The 20,328-nt window shown below is 41.9% G+C and overlaps 1 protein-coding gene across 1 annotated transcript in view; it reads right to left on the bottom strand.

Moving 5' to 3' along the window:
* Positions 1-17,755, bottom strand: part of EIF1AX (eukaryotic translation initiation factor 1A X-linked) — a 35,914-nt gene extending 18,159 nt beyond the window's left edge. Inside the window, exon 1 of the mRNA XM_036744585.1 lies at positions 17,313-17,755. Within this exon, the coding sequence (XP_036600480.1) occupies positions 17,313-17,328 (16 nt within the window). The 5' untranslated portion in view covers positions 17,329-17,755. The remainder of the gene's footprint in view (positions 1-17,312) is intronic.
* Positions 17,756-20,328: the final 2,573 nt, after the last annotated feature.

Below are 20,328 nucleotides of genomic sequence, written 5' to 3'. Positions count from 1 at the left end.
TCTGGTGCAACGGACCTTTAACGTGGACCTTTAACGTGGACCTCCTGGGTTGTCTCGGGCTGGATATTTGGTTTCACTCCGTTTGTGGGTTCTGGTGCTCTAGAATTTGTTTAGAGTCATTTTTTACAGGTATTTGGAGGGGTTTGGAAAAGAGCTCTGGTTAAGTCCCTGCTCTTGCTCCACCACCTTGGTTTCCGACCTCCCTCTGAGTTTTTAAAGGATAGTTAGGAACTCAGCAAACAAAGTGAGGGATTTCACATCATATATCTTCAGATTTTGTGGAGAATCAGTTACTATATCATGCTATTCCATATCTACTGCCAGCAAATATATCTAATTGAGTTAATAAGTCTCAGATGAGAAACCGGACTTTTCTTAAAGTCAACTAGTCTTTTTTCTAAGTATGAGCTTTCCGTAAATATAAAGATTATTTCCAATACACTGATTGAATCCACAAGTACCAGGGGCTCACAACTTGACAGGTCAGATTTAGTTCTTGAACATCAGTTTCTTTTAGTTGCTTGATGGATGCCAATTCTTCCTACCTCCAAACAGCTACATTAAAAATAGGGGTAATCAAATTAAGTTTCTTTTTACCTTCTATTATCAATTCTAAGGATTTGTAGTAGAATAATTATCATTGAAAGTGACTACCTTTGGTATCTATAGCCAAAGCATGGCATCTTAAATTAACCTAACAAAGGAGTAACAGTTGACAAATCTGATATGGTTATTTCTTGATGCTCCATAAGATGCATTAAAAAAAAAAAACCAGAACAAAAAAACCTTCTAACATGGGTTCAACTACCTTGTTTTCTATTCTAGTACATTTACTCTGTTCTTTCAAATGTTGAGGTTGCTATACTGTAATGAATGTTTACTTTAAGGTTTATCCATTAAGGAAAATCAGCTCTCCAAAGAGGAGAAAAGGTATTCATAAACTATTTAAACTAAAGATTTAGGACTCAACAGAAATTTAATCCAACTATCATTTCATGATTAAACTAGTATTAGAGCTATCACCCCTATGTATGTCACGGCAAAACGGTCTTACAAACATCTGAAAATCTACCTGTCACCTGCCCTTCATTCTTCAGTCCTCCTCAAGCCATCTCTTAATTTCAAAATCAAAACTCAATTCAAATCACTAGAGAGTCAGAGCTTCTTTAACAGCAACTAATCCCATACTTCCATCTTAAATAGCTCTTCCATGGGGCTCTATACACATGCTGCATGCCTTCCCCATGAAGGACATCCTATCCAGCACTCCTACGTGCAACCTGAGTCTGCTACAAAACATTCAGATGCATCGGGGAAAATTTAGCTGATCACAAGTTTTTGCTGCTCACTTTCCCTTTTCTTTCCAATACACTGAGCCTAAATGTGTTTCTCTTCAACTTCTACCTACTGATCCCAGTTCAAAGGTTCAAAGGACCATAGATTTATTAAAGGTAAAAGGAAAGTTAGAGGCCATTTGGTCCAACCCTTTCTTTTTGAAGATGAGAAAACAGGTACAGGGACAGCTAGGTGATGCAGTGAGTAGAGCGCCCGGCCCTGAGTTCAAATCTGGCCTCAGACACTTGACATGTACTAGCTGTGTGACCTTGGGCAAGTCACTTAACTCCAATTGTCCTGCCTTCCCCTCTCCAAAAAAAACAACAAAAAACAAAAAACAAAAAAACACCCCAGGTACAAAGACGGTGACTTGCCCTGAGTGACCCAGATACTATGTGCTGGAGGTAGAACGTGAGCCCAGCTCTTCTGGCCTTTATGTCTAACACCCTAGTATGTCATGCTGATTCTCAAGCAGAGCAAAACACAAAGGAGCCATCAAAAGGTTTCAAATACAGAGATGACACGGTCAGATCTAAACCTAAGGAAAATTATCCTGCCAGTATGGTGGACTAGATGAAACCCAGCTTCTGAAAGATTAAAAGCGGGGAGTAATGAAAGAAAAATATGTTAAGGGTGGTGCTGAGAAATGGTGTACTAAGGTGGTGCAAGAGGCATAGAGATGAAGTCTTGGACTGAGAAATACTTCAGGCAGCCTTAAGTTTAAACCTGTTTTCTCTTGTCTTATTTTCATGCAGCTGGTGGCACAGTGGATGGAGTGTTGGGCCTGGAATCAGGAAGTTCAAAATCTGGCCTCAGACACTAGTGTTTAACCTCTGTTTGCCCTCAGTTTCCTTAACTATAAAATGGAGATAATGGTACTTAACTCACAGGCTTGTTGTAAGGGTCAAATGAATTAATATTTGTAAAAAAGCACTTAGCACAGTGCCTGGCACAGAGTAGGTCTAATACTACTTGATAAAGGCTTACTTTCTCCCTCCCTCCCAAAATATTGTGGTATAACAGCTGCTCATCATCATATGTATAATGTCTCTTTAAGATCTATACCTTTCAAATTTCTTCTAAGTTAAGAAGTCACTCGTAGATGAGCAACGGTTCCAATAATCTGGCAAATCAACTTCAAACTTTGAGGGAATCTCATTTAATTTGAAATGTACTTACTAATCATGTCATACAAAGTGGAGACGGAGCGACCAGGGTCCCAGCTTCAACATCGTACAGTAGTCAAGTTCCACAGCGCCCTAATCTGTGACATGGGATTACATCTCACTACCCACAGGGCTGCTGTAAGGAAATGAGTTCATCCACAACGGCAGCAGCACGACCCAAACACGTCCACAAGGCATACAAACTGACAACCCTTGGTGGCCTCATCTTTAATTTTTAAAAATTATTTTTTTTTAAATTATGAACTTAAATATCAACCGACACGAACCTATCAATATACAAAGAAAAGAAGATTGTCCGGGTTATTTCCTGTTACAAAAGATTTAAAATTAAGTTTAGTACAATGGTAACAAAACTCTCGTTAGTGCAACAATACCCTAACAAACTCATACACCATGACCTGGTTCAGCCATTTCACAACTCTCACAGGCCCCCAACAAAAAGCGCTCCTATAAATATTTTTGTACGCAAGTCCTTTTACTTCGTCTCGGACCTCTTTGGAGTATACTTCTAATAGTCTATTGGTCAAAGGTTATGTACCGTTTAGTGACTTTCTGGACAAAGTTTCATGGCTTTCCGGAACAGATGGACCACTTTACAGCTTCACCAGATAATGAGTTAGTGCAGGCGCCTGAGAAAAATGTAGAGGACACAAGAAATAAAGATGTAAGAGCGCTTTGTCCATTAACCTGCCTTCCACTTGTCAACTACTGTGCCTGTTGTGTAACTTGGCAGGTTGGTTGCCACTGCGCATTCTCTCCTGTTTGTCACATGACCCAGGGCAACCAACCATCATCAGTCCGTCTCTAGTCTGGGAGAAGGGAGAGTAGTATCTTTTCACTGTGTTTTCTGTCCTTACTGGAGTTGAACAGGGACAAGGTGAGTGCAGCCACACACCAGCGCTATGAGATGAGCAGCAACAACTTGGGCTTCTTCCCCTCCTCTATGGTGCAGGGCCACCCCCCAAGTTACTTGAGTGTTGGGCGCTCTCTCCAAAGTTAGACACTCAGTTCCACATTTCTTTGTGTGTGAGCTGATGCTGTGGAAATTTTGTGGTTCTAACAATCAAGTTTTGGGGGTGACTTTGTAAACGGTGATAAAAAGAAATGGAAGACTGAATCAGAACATAAAGTGTTTAATCCGAAATGGACAAATAGATACTTGCTTATTTACATGAGAGATAAATGTTCTGCCTTGTTTCCTGAGAAGTAATAGCTGTTCCAAAGGAATACAATCTTCATCGCCATTTAGAATCAAAATATCCTGACTTAAGCAAGTTGGACACCAATGAAAAACAAACTAAAGCGTTCAAATTGCTGAAAAATCCCAGTGGGGAACAACAGTTTTCCAAGAAAATAAACTCAGAAAATGAGGCAACTACTAAGGATAGTTTTCGGATTTCTAAAGAAATTGATTTCAAACATGATTCCAGAGTATGATAAACTGATTGCTGACAAGAAGTGTAGTATGTCCCATTAACGAAATGTAAACAGTAGGAAAATCTGAAAAATGTACTAAAAACTGTACCACTTAGCAAAGTAATTTAACATCAATGCTATTTCCTGATAAATAAAAATCTTAAGTAATAAGTGTAATTAATCATAATTTCCTTTTAAAAAATGTTTTATTTGCAAAGTAGTTTAATCATCAATCATATCATTACTTGGGAAGTGAGCCACCAAAAACCTATCTGCGGCCTGAAGAAGTTTAGCCTACTTTAATTTTGGCCCCTACCTACTGCCAAGTTGTGCAGGTCTGGATTAGTGTATCTATCCTCTAACAATCCCTAATTCCCTTTTTTGACATCCTATTCAGAGCTGTTTTAATTTGTATTTCTTTTAATATTAGTGACCAGAGCATTTTTCATATGGTTGATAGTATGCATCTCTCCTTTAGACAACTGCCTGTTCATATCCTTTTAATTTGTCTGTTGAAGAATGGTTCTTATTCTTATACATGTGAATCAGTGCACTATCTATCTTGGCTATCAGACCTTTATTTGATATTTGTAACCAAGATTTTCCTCCAGTTAACTGTTTCACTTATAACCCTATCAATCAATTATGCGGCAACAAGCACCTGCTATTTCTAGGTTCTATGCTAGGCATTAGGGATACAAAAATAAAAACAAAAGCCTCTCCCCTTAAGCTTAACCCCTATGGAAAGAAGAATGCATACACACAAGTACTATAAAATATATACAAAATAAATATTTGGCAATGGGAGAGATCTGAAGAGGCATTAGCAGCTATCACTCCCTTGCTACATAGGACTTTCAAACTTTAGAAAGGGGTCAGTAATTTCAATGCTGCCTATTCCAGCAGCTCACACTTTTAATTCCGAGCCCACACACCACAATTTAACTACAAACTATAAATGTAAATGTACTTCATTCTTCCAGTCCCTCAGGTTTGCAACCTAGGAGTCATTCTCAGCTCCTCACCATCTCCACCGCTCCCCCCCCCCTTCAATCTGTAGCCAAGGTCTGTCAGGTTCACCTCAATAAAATCTCTTATACAGTGCCTTCCCCGCTGACACGGCCACCAGTCTAGTGCAGCCCTCATCACCTCAGGCCTGGATTATTGCAATAGCCTCAGGGGCAGGGGGGCCAGCTAGTCTCAAATCTCTCCTTTCTCCATTCCGCTGCTAAAGTGATTTCTCCAAAAAGAGAAGGCCAGATTATGCTGCCCTTCCCTGACATGCTCCCCCCCCTTACTCAATAATCTCAACAACTCAATAACTTGCTATTGCCTCCAAGACCAAATACGAATTGCTGTTTGGCATTCAAAGTCCTCCATAACCTAGTCCCCTCCTACCTTTCCAGTATTCTTGCACTTTACTTCCCAAGACACACTCTGACCCAGTAACACTGGTCTTCCGGTTGTTCCCTGAACAAGACACTTCACCTCTCAGGCTCCAGGCATTCTCTTCAGCTGTATCCTGTATCTGGAAGGCTCTACTTACCAACCTCACTAGCTTCCTTTAAGTCCTAACTAAAATCTCATGTTTTACCGGAAGCCTTTCCCAACTCCTCTTAATTCTAGTATCTACCCTCTGTAAAATTATTTTCTATTTACCCTGTAGATGGCTTGTTTTGTAAATATTTGTTTGCATGTTGTCTCCCCCATTTGATTTTGCCTCTTTCTGTATCCCTAGCAATTAGCAGTCTCTGGCACATAGTAGGAACTTAATAAATGTTTATTGATTGATTTCTGCTTCAGAACATTCTTGAATCATAGAATCATTCTTGAAACAAGAATGTTTTATTCTCTGGATAACCTGAAAAACCTCACTTCATATCAGCCTCAGAGATTTGGTTTTGAACTCTGTTCCCTTCAAGCATAACTAAACATTCTACATCTACCTTGTACATGGCCCGGATACCCTGGCCAAGGATGACCAACTACTCAAAGCTCTTTCAGGGAATCCTTTGCAATGTCCTTTGTATAGCCCCTCTGGGCTCTGTGGGAACCAATGCTCCATGTTGTTTTTTTTTCTCTTTTTGTTTCACTGAGAAAGGGAAAAAAAAATCATTGATACAAACAAATTTATACACCACTGCCCCAATGTTATCAGACACCTTTTAACCCCTACCATAGATTCTCCTGTGTGAAAGTTTTGGTTTTTGTCCCCCCTAAACTGAGTCTAAGAGAATGGGAAAGTTAAAGTTAATGATATTCTTGAGCCACCTGATCTATTAAGCCTCCCTTTCAACTTCCTCTCCTGTCCTTCCACCTCTCCCATTCTTTGCCTTATTTCTTACCTAGCCTTAATCACTGAATGAGCATGCCTCAGTCAAACTGAGACCTGGGAAAGACCTCAGCTTAAAAAGGCCAAGCCTCCCACGGCATCTGCGGCCATCTCTAGTCATCCTTGACACTGGGCCCAGATGGCTCTGGAGGAGGAAGTAAGGCTGGTGACTTTGCACAGCCCTCCCTCATTTAAATCCAATTCACTTGCAAGTCATGGCATCAGTTTCCTGATGTTATGGTTCTCTTCTAGAAAGAAGGACAAACAACAAGCACCTTTCAATTTATAAACATTTACATCCCATCCTTACAGTCTTTTTTTTTTTTAATCTCTGACCTCCAAAGAATTTCTCCTTTACTAAAGTTGAATTCTTCATCTGTTGTTTTTTATTCCTTTTTCCCTAACCTTGTGGGGCTCGGACCAAAAGTTACTTTCATAAATCAATCCCCTATTTATTTCTTCTCTAAAACAAGTTATTTAGCGTCCATTATACACAGGGCACCTAGGAAACTGTAGTGAGGAAAGACACTGTAAAAGTATAAGGTACATGCATAACCTCAAGGACTTCAGTTAATTAGCTGAGGAAGATTAAAATATACAAGAAAAAAAAATCAGAGACAGCAAGTAAGTGAGAAATTAATGACTCCACTTTAGGAATGTAAAGGAGAGAGATCACTAAAAGCTTCACAAAGAAAATGGAATTCAAGCTGAGGGTTGGGATAAAGATTTGGCTAAAAGAAGAAGACATTCTAGGTGGCAGAAATGGTCTGAGCAAGGATTGAGGGGGAAAAGTGGGAGAATACCTCATAAGGCTGTAAATATAGACTTGGGGTCCTGTAGGCAAAGCAGAATCACTGAAGATTTTTAAGGCAGGAAACACTAGAGATCAAGGGGACCTTGAGGAAGATTAATCTGGCCGGATAGATTTTGGGAGTGTTAAGAGACTTCCTTTCTGCTGACTCCTTTACTCTTGATTTCAAACATGAACAGTGAGGCCCAATTAAAAATACAGCATAAACTTCATTTATTCTGATGTTCCTTTTAGCTGAAAGAGATCTATACCTGCTGCCTCCATTTTATTATCACTTACCACATTTCCTCCTTAAGACCCTCATAATCTAGCTTCTGCCCACTGTAACAATTACCTCAAAGGTAGTCAACAGATTTCCATTTAAACTATCCCAACCCCGCCCCTCCCCAGCCTCTTCTCAGTCTTTAATTTCCTTGATTTCACTAAGAGAGTGACAACGATGGCTGGCAGTTCCCTCCATCTTGAAATGATCCTTACTAATAACTTCTGAGACACAGTACAATCCCGGTTCTTTTTTGCCTGCTTTTTTTTTCTGTGCCCCACCGGCTCTACTAATCATACTCCCTTACTGTGGATAATCCTCTACTCACCTCTTGGCCTTTTTAGTTGTCATTCAAACTTCCAGTTTACAGCCCCTCACAGGTCATTCCAATTTAGGTCCTCCATTATTATTACTTTGAACTCAGTATCTCAGCTTTCCTCACAAAATTTGGCTTCCCCGTTCCCCAATTTCTTCATTTGTATCAATAGTCTGCATTGATCTCCCCTTCTCTGAACTTTTATTGCACCATACTGTGAGTCAGGAGATCTGAGTTTTTGTCCTTGTTCTGCCACCTCAAGTGTGACCTTGAGACCTAAGTTTGGCTAAAGTTTCCCCATCTTTAAAATGAGGACGAGATGATGACCTCTATAGTCCCTTCCATTTCTGATTCTACAATGTTTGATAGTAGTAAAGACAGACCTTTCATTCAAGGTGATTACAAACTATTTGAGAAAATACCAATCATATGCAAATGTCTCCCTCCTGTCCTTCCCCTCCCTCCACAATTCTGTAGCTGTTCATGTCCATCAAACTGTATGTCATAATCTGGGTAACCAGAATCTTATAATTGAGATCTGTTATAACCCTCGAGAGCTCGGCCTCATCTGCTCAGGTTGATCCTGAATCTATAACCTTGAATGATTTTTTTAACTTTACTGATTCGAAGAATTATAGAATGAATGAATTATACAAACTGGATGAACAGAATGACTCTATAACCTTATAGATTTCTTCTAGAAAGCTCTGAATATAAACACAAAAAATGGATATCACAAAATGTAACGGAGAGAGGCATGGTAGGGGTAAGCTACAGCAAATAAGGAATCTCCGAGAAAAACAAGAATAAAGAATGTCCATCAGGGAAATATATGAAGAAAAAGAAATTAGGCCAGTCGTATGGAAAAGGTGAGGGTTAAGAGACAGACAGCCAAGTGGCTCTTGGTGTCAGAGGAAAATAAGAAAAGTGTTCAGAAAGGTGGCTAAGGCCCCTGTAGTGAATTTGCAGGAGGATAAAGATGAACAAAAAGGGATAGTTGCAATCTACATTATTGGAGGGAATATACTGATAAATGAGTCATCAATGAGTTGAAAATAAATGACAATAAAAAGAACGCAGAGCTGCTCAATATACTTATTTTGTTTGTTTTCTTTGCAGGGGAAAATTAACTTTACACTAGAAATGCTGGAACAAAAAAAAGATTTACAGGCAGTTGATAATGCTCTTGAAGACTAGTCCCCTGGATCATATGTACTACTTCTTTGATCTTGAAAGGACTGGCAGTTGTGATTGCAGACCCACTACTGGTAATATCTGAAAGATCATAGAAAAATGAGAGAGGTACTACTAAATTGGGTAAGGGCAAATGTTTTCCTAATTTCCAAAAAAAGAAGAGAGAACAGAGTTTGCAAACCACAGGCCAGTGAGCTTGGCTATGATTCCTGACAAAAATTCCAGAAGGGATTATTACAAAGATAATTTGGTGAATCAGAAAGGAAATTGCTGACTATTACAAAGCATGATGATTTTATAATAAAGAGCCAGCATAGTTTCATCAAGAACAGAAACTACTAGATGAAAAGAGTGATATAAATATAATTTACTTGGGCTTCATCAAAGTTTCTGATTAAAACATCTCTTACTATCCTTACTGAGAAGACTGACTTGATGCTAATACAATCTGCATCGGTCAGAAGGACATACTCAAAGAGGAGAAGTTATTCATAGTTCGATGCTGATATGGCAAAAGTCTCCAGGAGAGTGCCCCTGAGATATGTGCTTGACTCCATGCTACTTAACATTATTAATAACTTGGATAAAGGCAAAGATTGTAGATTATACCAAACTGGGCAGGACAGCTAACACATATATAATAATAGAGTTAGGATCCCAAATGACCTGAGACAGGCTAGAATATTGGGCTGAATCTAATTAAAATGAAATTTAGTAGAAATAAATGTAAAGTCTTGCACTTGGGGCACCCACACAAAATCAACTTCACTATCACAAATAAGATAGGGGAGGCATGGATATACTACTGAAAAATCTAGGTGTTGTAATGGACTCTAAGCTTAGTGAGTGAGCAATGTAGTAACAGCTGCCAAAAATGCTCTTTCAATTTTGTGTCACACTAATAGACACATGACCTTCAGGAACAGGAGAAGTGATTGTCTTACTGCCCTTATCATATGTTAGTTCTTTTCACTGTGATTTAAGAAGGGCTTTGATGAGCTGGAGGGTATCCTGGTGAGAGCAACCTGAATGAAGGGTCTTAAATCTATGACATATGTAAGTTCATTTAAAGGAATTAAGCATGTTTAACTTGAAAAAGAGTTGACTTGGGGGAAGAGGACAGCTTTTTCAAGCATTTGAAAGGCCATGATTTAGAGGAAAGATCAGAGTTGTCTGGACTCAAGAGGGCAGAACTAGGAGCACTAGTTCTGAATGGAATGGAAGCTACAAAAAAGGACAATTTAGGTATGAGTTAAAACTCTTCAAAAATGGAATGGGCTGTGTTGGACTCTCCTTTCTTAAAAGTCTTAGAATAATCGGATGTGTTACAGTGGGTAATGCTTTTGTATATGTGCACACTCAATTATTTCATCTCAGTTCCGTACTCTAAGTGAAACTTTTATTAATTACCTACTATGTGGAGAGCAGTGCATAGGGAAAGACACAAAACTTGGCTAAGACAATGCTCCTATCCTCACAGAGCTTAATCTAGTACAGTGAATGACACATACACAGATAACTATAATGCAATACAATGCCTAAATTTATTCTAAATTATTGGACCTATTTCCAACTGCCTTCTGGACATCTCCCCCTGGATGTCCCATAACCATCTCTAAATCAACACACCCAAAACAGAACTCATATTTCCCCAATCCCATTCCTCCTCCAAGTCTCCTTAGATTCAGGGTATAATCCTCTACCAAAACCCTCAAACATTCATCTTTAGAATCCCCAAGGAATTGGTATGGTATAGTGGAAAGAATACTTGCTCGAAAGGCAGAGGACCTAGTTACAAATCCCTCCCAACCCTAAATCTATCATCTAGAGTCATCCCTGACTTCCTCATTGGCCTATCTGGCCAGTTGCCAGATCTTTTTGATTCTCTCTCCACAACTGCTCTTCCACTGGCACCTTTTCTTCTCATGGACATAGCTTCTATCCTAGTCTAGTTCTGTATTAAGCACTCACCTAGACTTCTGTAATAGCTGCCTCCAGTCTCTTCCTTAGAAATGTAAACAGCTATGACCACACTAACAAATCTTCAGAGGCTCCTGATTGCCTGAGCATAGCATTTAACTACAGTTGCAACCTGGCCCCCACATACCTTTCCTGCCTTACCACCTTTCTATGACTTCCACATTCCAATCAAGCCATTCTTTATATACACCATTCCATGTCTTTTCCTGGGCAGCCTTCATATGCACTCCTTCAGGTGCTATGAACCCTTCCTACTCTCTGTGACCCCATATCTAATCTGTTGTCAAGTCCTGCTGCTTTATCTTTTAACATCTCTTGCATATGCTTCTTTTTCTCCTGAAGCTGCACCACCCTGGTGTAGGCCCTTGCTATCTGACATACACATTACTGCAGTGGTCTGCTGAGTGGTCTATTTGCCATGAGTCTCTCCCCACAGAAGTCCATCCTCTACTCAACTGTCAGTGGTCTTCCTCAAACACAGGTCTGACCACGTCGCTCTCCTAACTCAACAAACTTCAGTGTCCCAAATACTGAAAGGTCCTATCTTCTCCCACTGTCACCTCTCCAGTCGTCTGACACCTCACTCACCCCTGCGTACTCTGCAATCCACAGACACTAGCCTTCTCGATGTTCCTTCAATCTCCATCTCCTGACTTGACATTTTCATTGGCTGTACCACATGTCTGGAATGCTTTTTCCTATACCCCTTCCTTCAAGTCGCAGGAAAAATCCTACTTTCTAAGCTTTCCCTGATCCCCACCCTCCTTTAATGCTAGTATCTTCCCTCTAAGATTCTCTTCAGTATACCCATGTTTGTCCATCAGTGCTTGCATGTGGTCTCCCACGTTAGACTGTGAGCTCCTTGAGAGCAGGGGCTGTTTTTTGCCTTTGTATCTCCAGAGCTCAGCATATTACCTGGCAAAAAGTAGACACCTAATAAAAGACTGACTGGCTGGAATTTACTTCTGTGTTCATGTTTTATCTATTTGCTTCCCTCCTCCCCCAATATAAGCTCCTTGAAAAGCTTTGTACCCATAGCACCTAGCACATAGCAAGCACTTAAAAGTAAAAGAGGAAAGAGGTTACTAGCAGTAGTTCCCAACCAAAGCTCTTCATTAGTATCCAATTTGTTTATATGGTAGTAAAATAACGAGAGGATGTGCCGGGGATGGTAAATTCTTCATTAGGGTCCCTTCCTCAGTGGTTTGCTGGTTTATTTTATTCCAAGGTGCCTTTAAAAATGTTATTCCAGACTTATGTTTTTGAGGAGAGATCCCCTTATGGAGAGGATGCTTTATCTTTCTTTAATTTTAAAGTCCAAAAGCTTTGTGGGTAGAGTTTTGTTGATACTGACCATGGAGAATATGAATCTGGGGTCTACGAACCTTGTCTATATAACCCTTAAGAAGCCACAGTCATAATATTCTCCGACAAGAGAATACAGTTGGTTACATAGTCAGTTGAGTCAGAATCAATAAACATTTATTAAACACTTCTCTGTCAGGCTCTGTGCTGAGCCTTGGGGACACAGAGGCTTAAGATGCTTTCTGCCCTCTAGGAGCTCACCATCTCATCAACATGTCAACAGAAAGCGATTCTGAATTCAGTTATTTTAAATGAATTTGTATTTTATCCATCACAATAGTCTAACCATTTAAAACTAATGATACACGTCCAGAAAATCTATCTTTATCATACTGCATCACACTAAATATTTTGTTTGGGCTAAATAAAGATCAAAATGACAATTCTTAATATGGATCTTGTACTCCATGCTGTGTGTGGGAAGGGAGAAGGGAGAAGAGTCCTTGATGGACATATTGGGAACAACCAGGATAAGTGCATAAGGGGAGACTTCATGGAAAAAGTAGCACTTGAACTGGGCCTTAAGGGATGCAAAGCAACATGAAAGAACAGTATGAAGACAGAGGCAGAAAAGACATAGGGATTGTGCAAGAGACAAAGTTCAGTTTGTCTGAGCATAGAGGAGATCAGTAGCAGAGAGGGCTGGAGATGTAGGGTGATGACAGTATAGCTAAGACTGTGCTGATCAGGAAGGCCTCCTTCAAGTACCACCTCTGACACATGCCAGCTTTATTGCCTTGGGCAAATTACTGAACATCTCAGTGTCCCAGGCAATTCTTCTGAGACTACAAATTGCAAAGAGTCATCCATCTGAGTCAGTGGAGGGAGTTTCCTCACCAGCAGTTAGCCACAGAGATGAAATTACAAATCTGGTGGGCGGGTGGAAGGAAGGAAAGGTGACACTAAATTATGGAAGATCTAGAATGCCAGGCAAAGGAGTATGAACTTTACTTGGTGAACCACTGAAGATTTCTGTGTAGGGGTAATATAATCTATCTATAAGAATAGAGAGCTAGCATTAGGGCATAAGGAGTGTAATGGCAAGCAGGGTGGGACTTTTTGCTGTTTGTTTTGGAGTGCTTCTCGGCACTAAGGCAGCCAAGTGTCTTTGATTCTTGCCTTTGTTTCAATCAAGAATTTTTGATTGAATCAGGAGTCTCTGATGACCTGCTTAAGTCACAGGAAGGCCTAGGTCACATGGGTTTAAGTCACGAGGCAGTGATGCCCTCTGACCCTGCAGAAGTGGATATATACTCTGAGGTTAGCATTTTGCTTGGGGCTCACTCACTGGAAGAATGTCATGTGATTTGACCAGACAAGACTCTGGGCAGCTATTGAAGAGCCCCCTGGCTTTGAAAAACCCAGATGTTGGCACTTCTTTCTCTGGTTAATTATGTATATAATGTCTTGGTCAGATGGCTAGAAGCCTGTCTGTTGATTTGTGTTATTTTGCTCTGTTTGTATAATTTCTGCTTGTAATTTGTTTGCATTTGCTCTGAAGTTCAGGGTGCTGACTTTTCCTCCTGAACTAAGTGAATGATATATGTATGTTTAATTAAAGTAAGATTGTTAGCCCCTTGAAGGTGTTTCCTCAGAAAAGCAGATTAAAGAATCTGTGCTAGTAGCCCTCCTGTGTGCTGGTGTTATTGGCCTTACACAGCCACAGTAGTGAAAAGTAGCAGTGTTGTTACCAGAGGAGGTGGGAAGACCTAATGATCATTATTGCTATTATCAACAACAGTTAGCATTTATATAGCCTTTAAGGTATGTTAAATATTATTAAAATGTTATCTTATTTTATCCTCACAAAATCCTGGGAGGTAGGTGCTATTATCTCAATTTTACAGATAAGTAGATTGAGGCAAACAGGTTAAGTAACCTGCCCAAAGTCATACAGCTAGTGACTGAGGCTGAATTTGAACTGTTCTTCCTTACCATATGTCTAACACACTACCAGCTTCTCCATGTTAGTTGCTCTTAGAAGGTTATTAGAATAACAACAGGTGGATGATACCAGGATGATGGAAATGAAGACTGAGGGGATGTTGAACAGCCTGTAAGCTATTAAAGAGAAAAATGATTAAAGCAAGATATGAGTGAGAAGAGTAAAGTATTGTGCTAAATTTTCATGGGAGTATGCTTGTGCCATTGGTGGCTAAAGTGAAGCCAGCAGAGGCATTTTTAAGGAACAAGAAAACAAACTTAGTTTTAGACATGTTGAGCTTGAGGTACCACCACAATATAGTTAATGTCTGGAGAAACAAATTTGGAAATCAGCTACATAAAGGTAGTAGTTGAAAGTAAAGGGAGTAAATGAGACTGCCCAAAGAAACATTGTTGAGAGAAAAGAGAGTCATATATAGAAGCCTTCATTGACATAAGAAGAGACAACAGAGAAGGATATGGGTTAGAGAGGTATATTTGAATTTAGATAAGACAAAATTCCTGGAACTTTCTGTACAAATTTCAAGTTGCAAAATACAGGCTTGATCTAGACTCACTTCCAAGCCTTCAAGGGTAAAAGTTATTTTAAAATAGCACTGGGAACTTGGGAACAAGGTAGATCTGGAGACAGCAAATGAGGGCAGAGGGGGATCACCAAGAGACAAACAATGAAGCTAGTCAAAGAATGGTTTTAAAGTTGCTAAGCAGTTCCTTTCCTCAAATCCTTTCCAAACATCTATACAATCAGAACTGCTTTGGGAACTTGGCTAGTGTAGTATTAATTCACTGTAACCAATTTTCTACTGATTGTCATCACGAATAGGGCAAACCTATTTCTGGAAGCAGGAAGCTATGCTGGCACCCTAGAACCAGGGAACAAAGTGGGTTAAGGCAACTGAACGAAAGCTCTAGATTCCTGAAGGAAAGCTCTAGATTCCATTTGGTTGGAAAACATTAGGTAGGCCAGGTGTTCTTAACCTGCGCTCCATGAACTTGGATGGGAAAAATGAATTAGTTCTTTATTTTTACTAACCTCCACCTAAAATTTATCATTTCCCTCAATTATTTAAGAACACATTTTGAGGAGGTCCAAAGGCTTCACCAGACTTCCAAAGAGATCCATGGGGAAAAAAATGTTTTAAGAACTCTTCTAGGCCCATCATCCACAAGTTTAGTGAACAAGTTTAGTTACAATGTAAAAACTAAAACTGAGAGTTTCAGGAAGGAACTAAGGATGGTCTATAAAGTTCATGGCCTTGAAGTTTTAAAATATTCAAGATGAGTACAATGCCAAACTTCAAAATTCTTCCCTGACATGAGACTAGCAAGCAACAGACTTGCACAGGTGGGTAAGAAAGTTATCAAGGGAAGTTTCAGCGTCTTTAGTACCCATCTCAAAATCCAGGGGCAGCTATAACCAAAAGGGAGGAATAGCACATGTGTCGACAAGCAAGGTTGCTCCCTCAGTCTAACTGGAAGGGGTGGACAGTAAACATTAAAAAGATCCTCTTGGATCATCCACAATTTAAAAGGGAGCCCAGGGAATTCACCCCTTCATTTCCCACCTGGCTGCACTTCTTGACCTCACAATCTCTAGAAACTCATTATTCTGTATGATGAAGTCAATGCTAAAACTCACACCATAGAATCATTTCCCACCAAGCTGAGAGTTTTCAGCATTACCTCCTCCACCCCACAGCTTCTGTATGTGTAGTCTTTTTCTAGGAGATGGTGAGCTTCTAGAGGGCAGAAAGCATCTTAAGCCTCTGTGTCCCCAAGGCTCAGCACAGAGCCTGACAGAGAAGTGTTTAATAAATGTTTATTGATTCTGACTCAACTGACTATGTAACCAACTGTATTCTCTTGTCTGAGAATATTATGACTGTGGCTTCTTAAGGGTTATAGACAAGGTTCGTAGACCCCAGATTCATATTCTCCATGGTCAGTATCAACAAAACTCTACCCACAAAGCTTTTGGACTTTAAAATTAAAGAAAGATAAAGCATCCTCTCCATAAGGGGATCTCTCCTCATACCATCCCCGGCACATCCTCTCGTTATTTTACTACCACATAAACAAATTGTACACATGCCCCCAAAATGACTAGATTAGACGAACACAACAGTAGTGAGAACGTGAGGCGATCGTCCAAAGGTAACACAGGGAGGAGAATGTGGACAAGAACCACACAAGAGGAGAAGGACGGAAGTCCACGTGGATGAACTGACAGATCTTTCAGACGATGAGAGCTAAAGTGAAGGAGAACTTTGACTTCAGTCTGAAAGGACGCCTAGAACCGGCAAGGAGACGAGGCTCGATGGAAGAGCCTTTCCATCCACTGGATCCATAAAGGACCTCTCCACTCACTACGCGAGGCGTGGGGCAGGGTCCTGTCTTCCTCTCATTTTGTACCTATACGGGGGTCTGCGGGTTGTTTCCCCCATTAAACTGCGCGCCCCTCGGAAGCCCCCTTTTGCTTTCCCTTGTATCCCCGGGCCCCAAGAATCGCTCGGCTGACCCGACATCACTCCCGGCACCGGGAACGCGCATCCCTAGGGAGTGTCCTCTGGCATTTGAGGGGAAATGCTTGTGTTTCGTCCCCAAAGACACCGATCAACGGCACGCACTGTAAAGAGGGGCGGGAAGAGGATGGGTCTTTCGGGGGAGATGGTAGGACGGGGCTGCAGGATCCGCGTGCGGCGCGCTCATAAACCCATACAGCGCGTTCCTGCGGGGCACACAGGGTCGGGGGTCTTCACGGGGACCCTTCCAAGCTGCGGAGCCGATGGCCCCGCGCAGGCTCCGGGTTGGCGCGGTTAGACGCGGGGTCGGAGGGCCTCGCCCTTTTAAAGCCCCGGCGCCCCGGACGGAGTCCCCCCGGGTCCTGCGGGCCGGGCACCGCTACGAGCCTAGGCTCCATCTGCGGGCGGGGAGGGGCCGGCGAGACCCCACGTTGGTTCCCCCGCAGGCCCTACCAACATGGCGTCGGTACTGTTCCCGTCCGCGAGCGAACTCGGAGGTGGGATCCTAACTTCCTCTCTCCCTCTCCCCGGGACACCCGCGGCCTGCAGGTAGGCCCCGAACTAGGGCCGGGGGAAGGTCGCCGTGGACGCGGCGTCCGTGAGCGGCCTAGGCCGCGGCCCGAGCAGGCCGCGGTCGGGAGGCGTTACCTTTATTCTTGGGCATGGCTGCGGCGGCCTCGGCGGGGTCTCCGTCTCCCTCTCGGGCGGTGGCTCTTCCGAAGGACGCGCGGGCGGGCTTCGCCTCTCCGGGCGCGGTAGAGGGGGGCCGGCGGACAAGGGGAGGGGAGGTCGAGCGCGAGGTCGCGAGCTGGGAGCTCCGGATGGCACCTAGTATGAGGGGAGGCGAGAAGGCGGGGGGCCGGGCCGGGGAGGTGTCGCGTGCGCAGGAAAGCCCTCGGTGCCCAGGAGGTGTGCGAGTCCCTCTCGCGCGACTTCTCTCATCCCACGCTCCGGAACCAGCCAATGGCGTCGCAGGGAGCGTGCGTCGCTTCCCTCCGCCCCCGCCGCCAGCTCTCCTCCCCGCCTCAGGCGCGCAGGCGCGGCCAACGGAAACGACTCCACCGAACGCACGCACGGGGACCAGAATCCTTTGCGTCGCGGCGCGTGGAATGTGACGTGTTGGAGGGGGCGGGGCCGGAGAGGCTGCCCGGCTCCTAAAGCGTCTCCCCTTTTCGCGGTCCCGCTCCAGCCCTGGCGCCTGCAGCGTCTTACCTCTGTTGTGTCACAGCCTGTGTCTCTGACCTAACGCTGTGACTCTGAGTCTCTTGGGTCTATTTAGGACTTGGGGGGGTGGGGTGGGGGGGGGGGCCGGGGAATTCTCAGTTAAAAACCCACAGCACTCCGAATAACGACGGACTCCACGACCCGCCCGCGCCTTGTGCACTATCCGCTGACCGTTCCCACCCCGATCCCACCGTCGCCGTGGCCGACCGTCGTCTGCTTCCTTACTCCCCACGAGTCCCCCCAGTGTCTTCAAAGTCCTCACTACGTGGCCAGCATAGACGGCACGGTCAAACAGAACATGTTTAGGGGGTCCTCCCCCAGTGAGCGTGATCGTCGGACATTTTGGGCTGGGGGGGCGCGTGAAAACTACTAGGAAGGGAGGAGATTCTGTAGCTCAAAGAAAAAAATTAGTCATTTTTAAAGTGAAAGATACGGCTACAGTTTTTTAAAATATCCGTGGAAAATCGTGTTTATTTTTTTTTTAGTGGTAAAGACAAATATAGCCTCCCCTCCCCTCCCCCCAGTCAATTACATGCCTTGAAAAGTTAGGATATTTACATAAAAGTCTGAGTTCAGAAAGGGGTTTGGAAATAATCTGATACTATATTGCTCGTCCATAGTTTGGAGAGGAAGATCGAAATGCTTCTAGCAGTTATGAAACAAACCCCACTACATGAAGTGGAAATTTAATATAAAAATATATCAATATACATTTACATGTATTACATATTTATATATATATATATATATATATATATATATATATATAAAATGTATACACATGTAAATTGAAGTGGAAATTTAAAAAAATTTAGTTGATGTTTTGAGTGTTAGAAACACCTAATACATCTTGTTTGAGTTATAGTAAGCACAACAAATATCTGTATAAAAACAATGTAAGTTTAATGATTATTTTTGCTCAAAACATTCAGTTTAACAGATTATCTCATTTATTTCTATGTACATTTCATTCAGATATTTAGTAAAATGCCGGCTATTGGGCAAGTCACTGGGCTAAGGCATTGAGGCAAAGATAAAATGAGACAGTCCTTGCCCAATGGGAATTTATAATATAGTAAGGAATTGCAGACAAATACAAATAAATACATAGTATACAAGATCTAGGTGCATCACAAATACCAAGGCCTTGAATATCTTCCTCCACTAATTAATGTCTTTGGACATATGGCTTTACCTCTTGGGAATCTCCATTTGCACTTTTATAACCTTACCGTATTCCTAATAAAGTGCTAGGGGAAATTCCAAGGACTAAGAGAGTAGTCTTCTTTGGGGACGTGTGTAGAGGGGTTAGAGATGAGGACTGTGATTCTTTAGCACTTTGTAATTCAATGCAAAAGATTGTTGATGGAGTCAACTGCCTACCTGAATGCTGCTGCTTTGACAACATCTGTTTAATAAACTCTGTTAGGATTCTGGGGTGGCATACAAGCAGTAAAGGATTTCTGAAAGATTATAATACATGAATGTGTGTATACACACATACATGTATTATATAAAAATATATATATGTATATATATGCACTAATAGGCGATACTTCTTGTAGAATTGCAGAATCTGATTTGAAAGGGAGCAGAAAGCCCATCTCATCCAACCAATATCTGAAGAAGATTATGTATCATACCAAGTAGTCATCCAACCTTTTCTTAAAGGCTTTCATTAGAGGGGCGGGGCAGAGACCAGCTACCTCCTTGGGAATTCCATTCCACTCTTGGACAGCTTTTATTAAGAAGATTTGTTTTTCTTAATTCAACAAAAATTTGTTTCTTTGCAGTGTTCACGCATTGCTCCTAGTTTTACCCTTTGAGGTCATATAGAACAAGTTGAACTTTCATATGAGAGGTGTTCAAATCCTTTTTTTTTTTTTTTTGCTTTTGAGAATAATCAAATTTTTATTTAATTATTTAATTTTTTTCCACAAGATTTTGAGTTACAAATTTTCTCCCCATTTCTGCCCTCCAGCCCACTCCAAGATGGTATGTATTCTGATTACTGTGTTCCCCAGTCAGCCCTCCTTTCTGTCACCCAACTCCCCTCCCCCATCCTCTTTCCCCTTACTTTATTGTAGGGCAAGATAGATTTCTATACCCCATTGCCCATATATCTTATTTCCCAGTTGCGTGCAAAAAAAAAAATTTTTTGAGCATCCACTTTTAGAACTTTGAATTCCAAATTCTCTCCCTTCTTCCCTCCCCACAAACCCTCCCTAAGAAGGCAAGCAATTCAACATAGGCCACACAGGTATCGATATGCAAAACACTTCCACAATAGTCATGTTGTATAAGACTAACTATATTTCCCTCCATCCTATCCTGTCCCCCTTTATTCAATTTTCTCCCTTGACCCTGTCCCTTTTCAAAAGTGTTTACTTTTGATTACCTCCTCCCCCATCTGCCCTCCCTTCTATCATCCCCCCTTTCT

Source organism: Trichosurus vulpecula, chromosome 2 (genome assembly GCF_011100635.1).
Source record: "Trichosurus vulpecula isolate mTriVul1 chromosome 2, mTriVul1.pri, whole genome shotgun sequence".
In the NCBI taxonomy this organism is placed as follows: Eukaryota; Metazoa; Chordata; class Mammalia; order Diprotodontia; family Phalangeridae; genus Trichosurus; species Trichosurus vulpecula.
This window is presented reverse-complemented; position numbering and strand designations above follow the sequence as displayed.